The sequence below is a fragment of the Artemia sp. Qi Xiang Cuo genome, chromosome 16 (assembly GCF_049724085.1).
Source record: "Artemia sp. Qi Xiang Cuo chromosome 16, ASM4972408v1, whole genome shotgun sequence".
NCBI classification, from domain to species: Eukaryota; Metazoa; Arthropoda; class Branchiopoda; order Anostraca; family Artemiidae; genus Artemia; species Artemia sp. Qi Xiang Cuo.
The window spans coordinates 39,127,693-39,139,825 of record NC_142809.1 but is presented as its reverse complement, the minus strand read 5'-3'; the positions used below and the strand labels follow the sequence as shown (position 1 = coordinate 39,139,825).

Genomic DNA, 12,133 nt, shown 5'->3' with positions numbered 1-12,133 from the left:
GCGACATTAAAACTTAAAACAAACAGAAATCATTTCGTATATGAAAAGGGCTGTCCCCTCCTCAATACCTCGCTCTTTAAGCTAAAGTTTTTTATTGTTTAAAAAAAAAGTTGTGTGACACATTCAAGCTTTAGCGTAAAGAGCGGGGTGTTGAGGAGGGGACAGCCGCTTTCATATACGGAATAATTTCTGTTCGTTTTAAGTTTTAATGTCGCTCCTTAGCCTACTTTCAGTTAAAAAATACTTGTTTTTTTTATTTAATTTCTGAAAGTTTTTGAATTAATGCAGTTTTGATTTTGGCTCACCATACATGAATAATTAAAACAAAATTTGCATACTAATTTTACTTTTTTTTGGCTAAATGGCTCTCTCGAAATTCTATTCCGACGTAACTTACGAATTAACTTACGTAATAAACTTCTATATTCATATGTTTTCATGAAGTATATTAGGGAGTTTACCCTTAGTCGATAACTTGCTCTTTACGCTAAAGTTCGAATTTTGTTTGAATCACAAACCCCTGAATCACAAAGACCGGTTAATTAGAATAGGTAGCTTTTTTGAAACTACTAAAAAAAACTTCAGCGAAAAGGGCGAGATATTAACTAGGGGGCAAAACTCCCTCATAGACGTAATAATTTCTGAATGTTTTAAGTTTTAATGTTGCTCCTTACTTTCAGTTGAAAAAACTAGTTTTTTTATTTAATTTCTGATCGTTTTTTTAAATAATGCTGGGAAATCGAGTGCCTCATTCATAGAAATGTCCGTTCCCCCAAGGAAACATCCTCCATGGAAGGATCCACCCCATAACACCCCCCCCCCACATCAGAAAAAAATCCCTCCCGAAACGTCTTTATACTTCCCATTAATCAATACTATATGTAAACAATGGGCAAAGTTCATAACTTCCAGCCCTTACCCCGGGAACTGTGGGAGATTGAGTGATCCTCAAAGACATATTTATTAAATTTTCGACTATGCTGAACAAAATCGCTATCTCAAAATTTTGATTGGGTTGCTTTGGGAAAAAAATGAGCGTGGGAGGCGGCCAAGTTGTCCTCCAACTTTTTTGGTCACTTAAAAGGGGCACTAGAACCTTTAATTTCCGTTCAAATGAGACCTCTTACGATATTCTAGGACTACTATATCGATACGATCACCCTGGGGAAATAAAAAAAAACAAAAAAAACACGCATCCCCGATCTTTCTTGTGACAAAAAATACAAAATTCCACATTTTTGCAGATAGGATCTTGAAACTTCCGCAGTAGGGTTTTCTGATACGCTGAATCCGATGGTGTGATTTTCATTATAATTCCAAGGCTTTTTGAGGGTACTTCTCTCTTTTTCAAAAAATAAGGTAAATTTACTCAGGCGCGTAACTTTCGATGGGTATAACTAAACTTAATGAAACTTATATATTTGAAATCAGCATAAAAATCTGATTCTATTGATGTGTCTATGGGTATCGAAATTCCGGTTTTTAGAGTTTCGGTTACTATTGAGCCGGGTCGCTCCTTACTAACAGTTCGTTACCACGAACTGTTTGAAAAGGAAAATAAAGCTGCTACACCCGGACAGACTCTAGCTAAAAAAATATAGTTCTTTTTGAGGTAGACTTACCTTTCGGGAAACAGGCTGAAATATAAGGGTATAATAATAATGATTTATTTATCACCTGCTATATAGAGGGGTAGCAATAACTAAAGAAAACGAAGAGAGTAAATATATGATAAATAAACATTCCCTACAACAAAACTACAAAATCCAACATCAAAATCATCGAACAATAGGATAATACGGACTTAACCGTAAATAGGCTCCTTTGAATTTTAAATCATGTCTTTATTTTTCTTTTTTCTAAGACATCGAATATCGAAAGCAAGTATAAGATTATGGAATATGGGAGCAAGTATAGCAAGTATAAGATACGACTAAGGGCTAAACTTACCAGAACTGTAACTATCTTGGGAAGAGGCTGAATGAGATCTACTCCTATATCGGCGGCCTGGCTTTTTTCCCTTTACATCCTGAAATAAAAAGACGATTATATACAATTGCTCTCTCTTTCTCTCTCTCTCTCTCTCTCTCTCTCTCTCTCTCTCTCTCTCTCTCTCTCTCTCTCTCTCTCTCTCTCTCTCTCTCTCTCTCTCTCTCTCTCTCTCTCTCTCTCTCTCTCTCTCTCTCTCTCTCTCTCTCTCTCTCTCTCTCTCTCTCTCTCTCTCTCTCTCTCTCTCTCTCTCTCTCTCTCTCTCTCTCTCTCTCTCTCTCTCTCTCTCTCTCTCTCTCTCTCTCTCTCTCGTCATTTCTTTGTAAATGGCAAATAACTCAGTGCATGGCTTAATTGCAGAAGGCAAGGCAATATATAGATAAAGAATATAGAGTACAATATGGACTATGTAATATAATTATACTTATATGCCGAGATGCTGTGTGCGGTATGGCCAAAAATCTCTCCATTATATTTTGCCTTATACAGCCCATTTCCAACCTTTCCCTTCTTGCGCTTTTTATCTTCGAACTGAAAATGCGATGCAAGGGGCATATGAAAATCAGTAAAGAACGCAGCTCGTCCTGTTTTTTGTTTTAATCCTAGACTTCGTGAATATCGAGAATACTTAAGATTCAGTACTTTAAACGTAGCCATGTCTTGAAACGCTTTGTCGAGATAGTTCCATTTTTCTTGGGGTGACAATCCCTATCAGATCCTAATTAAGGTCCGTTTGAACATAAGTAGGCTTACACAACGAAAAATTATTTCAAAAAAAGTAAATTTATTTTCAGAAAGTGCATACTTTACTCCATTTTTCGAAATGTTTACCAAGTGTTTTGAAACATTGATCATACCTCTCAACTAATTTTAAAGTAAAGTCTTTATAAGAACTTGTCACCGGCTCCAATAACCAAGAGTTCACTGCTGTTTTTACGTCGTCGTCATCTTTTTAACGGTTGCTACTGAGGTGGCAACCGGCTGAACAGGACACGAAACATGGGTTTCGCATACCACACCCAAATTGAGACAACAGAACATGGAATGGAAACACACACACTCCCCTGAAAAATTTGAAGGCCGAACATCCTCTCGGTACTTGTATGGAATCTAGTACACACGCGAAAAGAAACGTATATAGAATGTCAAAGATGCTATACAAAACCGGGGTTTCCGCTAGCTAGTGAGTTCTTGTTCACTTTGTGGAAACTATTTAATCTTTAGTTTTTTTGGGGTTGAAGGGGCAAAAAAGATACCTAGGTTAGGTTACGTATTTAATGTACGCTTTGCTTTACCCCCACCCCCTAATGTGCAAATATATAGCCCAAATTTGTTTCTGAACTATTATATTTTCATCCTATTTTGTTTTATTTCATTAGCATTTACCAAAGTTCACATTTCGCGTGTGTGCTAGATTCCATACGCGTATCCATCCTCCCTCCCAGCGCAAAATCATGGCGTCGGTGTTTGGGAATAGGCATGGTATTTTTTTGGTCGACTCCATACAACGGAGGAACCACTGTCAAATTGTCAGTGTCAATGCAGAAGCATACTGCTTAGCCCTCATAAAGCTCCGCAGATCGAAAAAAAAAAAAAAAAAAAAAAAAAAAAAAAAAAAAAAGGCATACTGTCAAAGGAAATTGTCCTTCTTCATGACAATGAAATACCTCACACATATGGCCAGACCCGTAATTTGTTGGACAGTTTTGGCTGGGAAGTTTTAGCTAACCTACAATACAGTCCTGATCTTGCGCCTACCATCCGTTTCTCCACCTCAAGCAACACCTCGGTGGCAAACATTACAATTATTATGACGACGTAAAAACGGAAGTCGATTCCCGGTTTGCGGAAAAAGACAGCAAGTTTTTATGCAGAGGTTACTTTAAAGTTACTTGAGATGAATGATAAGTGCTGCAAACAACATGGCAACTATGCTGTTAAATAGAGTAAAGTATGTACTTTTCGAAAATAAATTTACTTTTTTTAAATAATTATTCGTTGCGTACTTACGAGCAAACGGCTCTTAATTAAAAACACGTCTCGTATTCAAACTGACTTGACAAATTTCTTTTCTTACGAAAATTAGATGTCTCCACCCACAGTTTTTAACAGAGGTAAAGTCTGAGGCAGCCAAAAATCCCCTGTCATTCCAGTGCTGCTTGAACATCCGAGTTCCCATATCTATGTCATCCCTGTTTAGTTTAAACTGGATTTGGGACGGCGAAGTCCGTGTAATATCCGTACCTATCGTAAGCCTAGGTGAAGGCAAACCTTTTATTGATTACACAATCGAGATGCTCATTCTGTATGTTTTACCTCAGCACCTGCGACGCTGAAGATTGGATGTCAACTAGCACTTCTACAAAGAAGGAAGCCTGATATCATGGTTGCAGCGGTAGCTGTCACCTAGTAAAGAGCGAACCACAGCCCATAGTAGCCAAAAGTTAAAAAACGCGTATTGAAAAAAACTGCCTAGTGAAAAAAATTGCCATCTGACACTGACTCAGGAATGGTAACTATTATTTCGGTTGGTCTTAAAAGTAAAAGTTTATTGCGAAAAGAAATTTGTGGTGATTTCAAAAAAAGCCTGAAACCCCTCAAAAATGCCGTCGGATCGAAATGAAAAGTCTACCATTGGAATCAGAATCGTGAAAAACCTTTTTCAGGGAAATTACAGCCCCCCTTCTTGATCAACAAAGAAAATCGCTTTTTTGCATCGGTAGCACTGATCTGTCTCCCTTTTTTCTTTTTTTTTCTTGCAGGGCTATAGGGTGGCCAGAGCGTCGTAAAGAGGAGCGTAATAGCTCTTTCGAAAGGGAATGAAATTTTCAAGTGCCCTTTTCAAGTAACCAAAAAGACTGGAGGGCAACTATCCCCCCCTACAGGCCCCCTCCCCCCCCCCTCCAAAAAAAAGAAAAATCATCCAATAAAATTTTGAGATAGTCATTTTGTTCAACATAGTTCAAAGGTCCAATATCTAAGGTTTTAGTGATGATACGACCTTCATAGTCCATGGGAAAAGGGCTGTACTGGTATCTGACGTATCGATATCACGTGTATTGGTATGGGCGTATGGTTATTGGGCGTTTCTGGTATAGCCTGTATGATAGACAAATTTTTAGTAGCTCATATAAGATATTGCTCATATACACGTCCTTCTTCCCTATAAATTCCACCATCAACAAGTTCCAAATGGCACTAAAAAGCGGCATTTTGGGTACTTTGTCTCAAGTGGAAAAGCTGGGGCTGGGGCAGCTTTTTAGAGTGATGTTTTTGGCTCATTTGAAAGCTATTGCTCATATCTACGTGATTTTTATCAATTTTTCCATCCGAAAGTGTGATATAGCACTAAAAATAGGGGCGTATTTTAGTCAAAACCCTGGGGGGGGACAAAGGTGGACCAAACTTTCCTAAATCTCGTGAAAATGTCAGTGAGAAATAAAAAAGCATTAAAGTACCATAAATGCAAAGAATTACGAGAGGTTTTTTAAAAATTAAATTTCAGCTAGGGGGGGGGGAACTGGGTCTGGGGGGCAAACTGGGGTCCAGGGGTCAGTTGCCTCCTATCCTATAACAAATTATGCCCTGACAAAAAACAGCTCTTTTGGTGTCACTTCTTAAGTAGATAATGCAAAAATTGCAAACATGTAAATAAAATCTACAAACAAATTCATCGAAACGAGTTTACATCGATCTTTTATGTAATTCAGTAGAGCCTAGGCTCTACTGAAATAGATTGCCCCGATAAAATTTCGATTGCCCCGATAAAATTTCGTTAGCAGCAAGTTAATTAACGCACATTTTCTTTAATTAAGTAAATTACACTACTTTAGACTATGTTAGGGGGGCGCCCCCTCGTTTCCCCTGGATCTGCTACTGAATTATGCAGGCTTATCTTAGTTTTGACAACATTTTTGGAGAAACTAAATTTAATCTGGAGGAGGGGGACTGGGGTCAGGGCGAAAACTGAGGTCTGGGAGAAGCAGTTGCTCCCTCTGTCCCACAGGAAATTACGCTCCTTACCCCAACCCCTTACCACTTAGTGGCTGGAGAAGTGTAGGCATGTGGTTCTGCAACCACTCAAAGTTGTATATTAACAGAAGGATTACTTACTGTTAAACATGCTTTTTCAAATTATTTACTTGACAGTAAATAAACAGTAAATAGTTCTGCTGTAATATCCTCTCCATACGTAAGAGTGTGTATCCAAAGAGGAAGAAAGACAAACGAAAACAGCTCTGTAGAATTCAGGTAATTCTTCCCAAAATTTTTGAAATGAAAACAAACTTATTTTATAATACTATTTATTGTACCTACATAAGAAATGATCTATTCGATTCATTTGTAAGTAATGAATGGTTTTTCTATTTGGGGACAGGTCAAATAACTCCCTATTTTTAAAAAAGAGAAGTAAAGCTATATTTCTTCTTTAAAAAAATTACAAAAATAAACAACACTATTTTTCCCTAGATTGGAAATGATTAGAAACTATATAAAAAAATAGGTTTTGAACTGAAACTAAGGAGCAACATTAAAATTTGTCACAAACAGAAGCTATTCCGTAAAACAAAAAAGATGATGGCAGTGTTGTTTCTAAATTAAATTTTAATCAAAAACGAGCAGATTTTAATTTAAAAAACAAATTTTTTCCGATGGAAGTGAAAAGCGAAGTTGCAACTTAAAACGAACAAAAATTATAAATTTACAGCCTATCGAACATATATCAATAAAACTAGCGTAAATAAACCAATGTAAATAAATGTTTCCCTATGTTTTTAGGATTACAGAGAACTAGCGCTTTACTGAAAACACAAAAGAATATAAGAGTTTTGGTACGGTAAGAATAAACATTTAAAGGCACTTTTAACAGTAAAAAAGTAAAGCATTTTTAGATTCTTGCTCTATTTATTTATTTTTTTGTTTAATTTGGCATTACTTCTGCACAATGAGCTCAGTTCAATGACTGACTGTCATTTTGGATCTGAAAAAGACATTTCATGATTTTGCAGACAAGTTCGAAGTGAAAAATCTTATTAGCATTAAGACTACAGACTCGCTTTAAAATTTTTATCACAACTTGAAATTCACCGTTTTATAGCAAGAAATAACTGGATCTCCAGACTCCATATTATGGTTGATATGTTCTTCATTTTAAGTGGTACTAGGTGAGACCAGGATGTTACCCGATAAATCAATCCATTATTTTGTATACTGTTTGATGACTGCAAACTTATTATTTTTATGCCTGAGTTTTTAAGATAATTTGAACTGTATACTGAAAGTTACTGATATCACATCTCCAGTAAGACTGTGAAAAGTTTTATAGATTAGTTTGTTGTTGTGAGGCTAAATATTTACTTTTGACTCCTAAACCAATATTCTCGTTTTTTATACTTGGCTTTTGTGTTTTCAGTAAAGCGCTAATTTTCTGTAATCCTACAAACATAGAGAAATATCACCAGTTGATTTATTTGCACTAGTTTTATTGATATGTTAGATAGGCTGTGAAGTAATAATTTTTGTTCGTTTCAAGTTTCAGCTTCGATCTTTACTGCCCTCGGAAAAACTTTTTCTTTTTTTTTTATTAATACTGAACAGAAACAAAACAAATGCTCTAGGAGTCATACAGATACCCTAGGAGTCAAAACGGGAAGACTTCTTCCCGGTTAATCATAATAAGCAACAGCTGTTTGACTTCCTATCTGAAATTTCGCTGGGAAGGATAGGTAAAACTCGAAGACTGACAGCTGATAGCTACATACCACAACAAACATGTAGTTGAATGATGATATAACTTACATGATGACGTGACATCCGAAAAAGGACACAAAAACCAAAGAAATGTCTCTAGATCAACCAAGGACAAGCTAGTTCGTAATTATGAGAAAAATACGTAGAAAAAAAACGAGAACAAAATTATATAGTACCGTATACAAGAGAATCAAACAGTTCGTCGTAACGAACTGTAAGTAAGGAGCGACCCGGCTCAATAGTAACCAACTATATAATGAAATCACACCATCAGATTCAGCGTATCAGAGAACCCTACTGTAGAGGTTGCAAGCTCCTATCTGCAAAAATGTGGAACTTTGTATTTTTTTTTTCCCCAGAAGAAAGATCACGGATGCACGTGTTTATTTGTTTTTTGTTTGTTTGTTTTTTCCCAGGAGTAATCGTATCGACCCAGTGGTCCTAGAATATCATGGGAGGGCTCATTCGAACGGAAATTAAAATTTCTAGTGGCCTTTTTAAGTGATCAAAAACATGGAGGGCAACTAGGCCCCCTCCCACGCTCATTTTTTCCAAAAGCCACTCTATCAAAATTTCTAGATAGCCATTTTGTTCAACACGGTCCAAAATATAAGAAATATGTCTTTTAGGATGACTTGATCCCCCGAAGTCCCCGGGGGAGGGCTAAAAGTTATGAACTATACCCTAGGTTTACATATAGCATTGGTTATTGGGAACTATACAGATGTTTTCAGGGGGGATTTTTTTTTCTGGTAGTGGCGGGGGGGGGAGGGTTCGGGGGTTATGTGGGAGGATCTTTCCACGGAGGAAGTTTTCATGGGGAAGGGACATTGCTATGAAGGGGGCGCCAGATTCCCCAGCATTATTTAAAAAAGATCAGAAAAAAGTTTTTCAACTGAACGTAAGGACCAACATCAAAACTTAAAACGAACAAAAATTATTATGTATATGATTGGGTTCGCCCCCTAGTCAATACCTCGCTCTTTAAGCCCGAGATTTTTTAGTACTTTCATAAGATCTATTTATTCTAATTAACGGCCTTTGTGACTAAGGGGTCATTTTTAAAGAATTGGAACAAAATTCGAACTTTAGCGTATAGAGCGAGGTATTGACTAGAGCGCGAACCCCCTAATATACATATTAAAAATATATGGATATAGAAGTTCGTTACGTAAGGTAATTCCTAAGTTACGTATATTTATCATAGGCAGTGCGCTAGCCTTGCCTAAGTAAAGAACGACGTGGGCACAATGTATTTTTTTTTTTCTTCAGCCGGGCACTTCGTATACAAGGAGTTGTCGTAAAAACTTCGAAGGGGGCTCATTTAATTTGAAATTGGAGTGGCTAGTGCCCTTTTTCTTAGTCGAAAGTTATTGGAGGGTAAATAGCCCCCCCCCACGTCCCTCATTCCCCTAAACACATCCACTAAAAATTTTGAGTTAGTCTTTTTGTTCAGGGTATTTGATTTCCAGATAGAAAATATATTTTTGAGGTGGACACTCCCCCACAACCCTCAGGGTTAAGGGTTTTAAGTTATGCCCTGAGGGCATATAAGAACAATGTTGGCACAATGTACTATGTATTATTTTTTTCCTTTGGAGCAGGGGACTTCATATGGAAGGGGTCGTCGTATAAACTTCAAAAGGGGCTCATTCGACTGGAAATTGAGAGTTCTAGTGCCCTTTTTAATAGTCGAATGTGATTGGAGGGCAACTAGCCCCCCACCACGCCCATCATTCACCCAAACACATCCAATTAAAATTTTGAGATAGCCATTTTGTTCAGCCTAGTTGATTTCTAGATAGAAAATATTTTTTGAGGAGGACACTCCCCCACAACCCTCAGGGCAAGGGTGTTAAGTTATGACCTGGGGCCATAAGGTTTTTATAGAAGGCGTTGTCGTAGAAACCTCAAAACCGGCTCATTCGATTGGAAATTCGAAAGACTCGCGCTCTTTTTAATTGTCGGAAGTGATTGGAGCGCAACTAGGCCCCCCCCCACCCCCATCATTCCCCCATTTTTTTTCCTTTACAGCTGGCGGGATAAACTAGCGGGATATTTTGTTTATTTTTTAGAATGAAGGGGCAAAGGTTTTTCATACCTAGAGGTAAAGCAACGAATGGGAGACAAAATAGTAAACAGGTACTGAAACAGTCTTGGGCGAGCGGAATCCGTGTGGGGAGTGTCTTTTGGGGAAAATATTTTCCGTGCAACTATTGCATTTTTTCCAAAACCGAGACGCAACGTAACTCTTCTGCGCTCAAGTGTTTCCAGTCTGGCTTCTTTTTTTTTTAAGAAGGGAGTATGGAAACCTTACCTTCTTTAAAAAACTACTCGCAGGGCTCTTTTTTGGATGGATTCAATTTTTTATGATTCTTCGCGGGAGACGCCAGGTTGCCGAACTGGACAAGCATATTCAAGATGCAGGCGGACAAAGGAAGTATAAATAGTTAAAGAATGGGAAGGTGGGACACTAAATTTATTAAGGAGCTTTAGGAGGCAAATAGCCGCATCATCTCTATGGAGAATATCTTTAACATGGATATCCCACTTTAAATTAGAAGAAATTATGACTCCAAGTAATCTAAGGATAACACAGAAATTAAAAAAAAATGTGAATATGATTATAAAGGACAATATAGTACCGGCTCTACTTTCATTAAACAAATAGGCTACTACTAAAATCCCTCAAGGATAGACTTTTTACAGGTTTGAAAAGAAAAGGATAATGTAATATTCTTATTAACTTCAAATAATCGTATTGGAAAAATATTAATCAGTTAGTTTTGTTTTTAAACCAAGAAAAGCGAAATAATACTAAATCTTTGCTTTTATCTATTCTAGTTCATTTACCCTATTTTATTCTGTTAGAGATAACGATCGTCTCTTCCAAATTGGACTGAGAGAGCTTCTAAAATCATTCACTGTTGAAGGAGACAGGATGGATAGAGAAGGATGGAGACAGGATGGATAGAGAAGAATAAAGTAATATTGTAGTTGATCTCAAATAATACTCTGGATTTACATTTAATTTTATTTTATTAGTGAGAAAAACAAAATAATGTAAATCTTCATTTTCACCTTTTTCAATTCCTCGATTTTTCTATCATCTTAGGAATAAAACCCCTCCCAAACCGAGGTATGATACTTCTACCCCCCCGCCCCCGCCTAAGCTTCAGGATTTTTACGTTTTACTCATTGTCTTGCAGTTTCATGCGAATCATCCTTTTCTGTCGATTTGACTAATCCATCCCCTTGCCCCCTCCCCTTTCATCTGGAAATATCTTAATTAAAAATGCCTTCCCCTTCAAACTTGACACCATCCCAAAATGAACGAATTATCAAAAAGAAATAAGAGGGTATTAGAATAATTTTCGGAAAGATATTCCAATAAAAGAAAACAAATCAAATAAAAAAAAAACAAAAAAAACGGTCTTTCCAATTATTCTTGTACAAAATCCTGACCTCTCTTTTATTCAAGATGTAATTTTCAAGAAAGAATGCACAAAGTCCCCTCAAATTCAGAATCAAGCTGCAGTGAACTATCCCTGAAACGAGTTCAAAAGCAATAGCCCTTACCCTCTTAATATATTACAACGCCAATAGATGTTTACAAATCCCAACAGAACAAAACTTCTGTTTTTAAAAAATTCTTTGCCAATTCTTGGCATTAAGTCATGCAAATAAATATTCTTCAACAAATTATATATAAATTTCGAACTCTCGTCCAAATACACATTTTCTGAAAATATATCATAAAGCACAAGAATTATCTCCTCAAAAATACTTCCATAAAAGGTTAAGTCCACAAATCCCTGGAACAACACAACCCCAGCACACAAAGCAATACATGTATCCTACCCTGGATCTGTTTGATGCTACAGCACTTTCAGACAATTCATCAATCACTTGCAGCGACTCTCCAACATCAGAACGAGTCTGCAACTCACTTTTGCTAACTCTCCCCTGGTCAACAAAGGCTTCTCCTTCTACACTAATTTGGGAGACCAAGGAATAAGGTGCACTATTATTTGCCATGATTTGTACTGATCTGCAAAAACCTTTATTTCAAGAACAGTAAATTTTTATAGTCATTATCTTGACGTCAGCGTGAAAACAAGTAGAAAGTCAATTTTATTTGGTTATGTTTCAAATGAGACATTTTTATTATTCATTCTTGGCCTAAATGTTGCGTCATCAGTGCCAAGGTTAGTCAATTTTATTAATATTAGTAAATTGTTTGTTTAATTAAGGAAAGCTCCAAGGCAGTATAGAATTTATCCACATTAAGCTACCGTGAACTCTCGTTATACGGGCTGCTTAATTCTTTAATATTTTTGTTTTTACAGGTATTTTGATGTAAAAAAAAAAAATGAAGAAACGAAGCCTCGTA

General features: G+C 36.8%; 1 protein-coding gene across 1 annotated transcript in view; it reads right to left on the bottom strand.

The window, feature by feature from the left end:
* Positions 1 to 11,791, bottom strand: part of LOC148942887 (S-adenosylhomocysteine hydrolase-like protein 1) — a 159,830-nt gene extending 148,039 nt beyond the window's left edge. The window contains 2 exon segments of the mRNA XM_089102386.1: positions 1,951 to 2,029; positions 11,602 to 11,791. Of these exon segments, the coding sequence (XP_088958512.1) occupies positions 1,951 to 2,029; positions 11,602 to 11,778 (256 nt within the window). The 5' untranslated portion in view covers positions 11,779 to 11,791.
* Between the last annotated feature and the right edge of the window lie 342 nt (positions 11,792 to 12,133).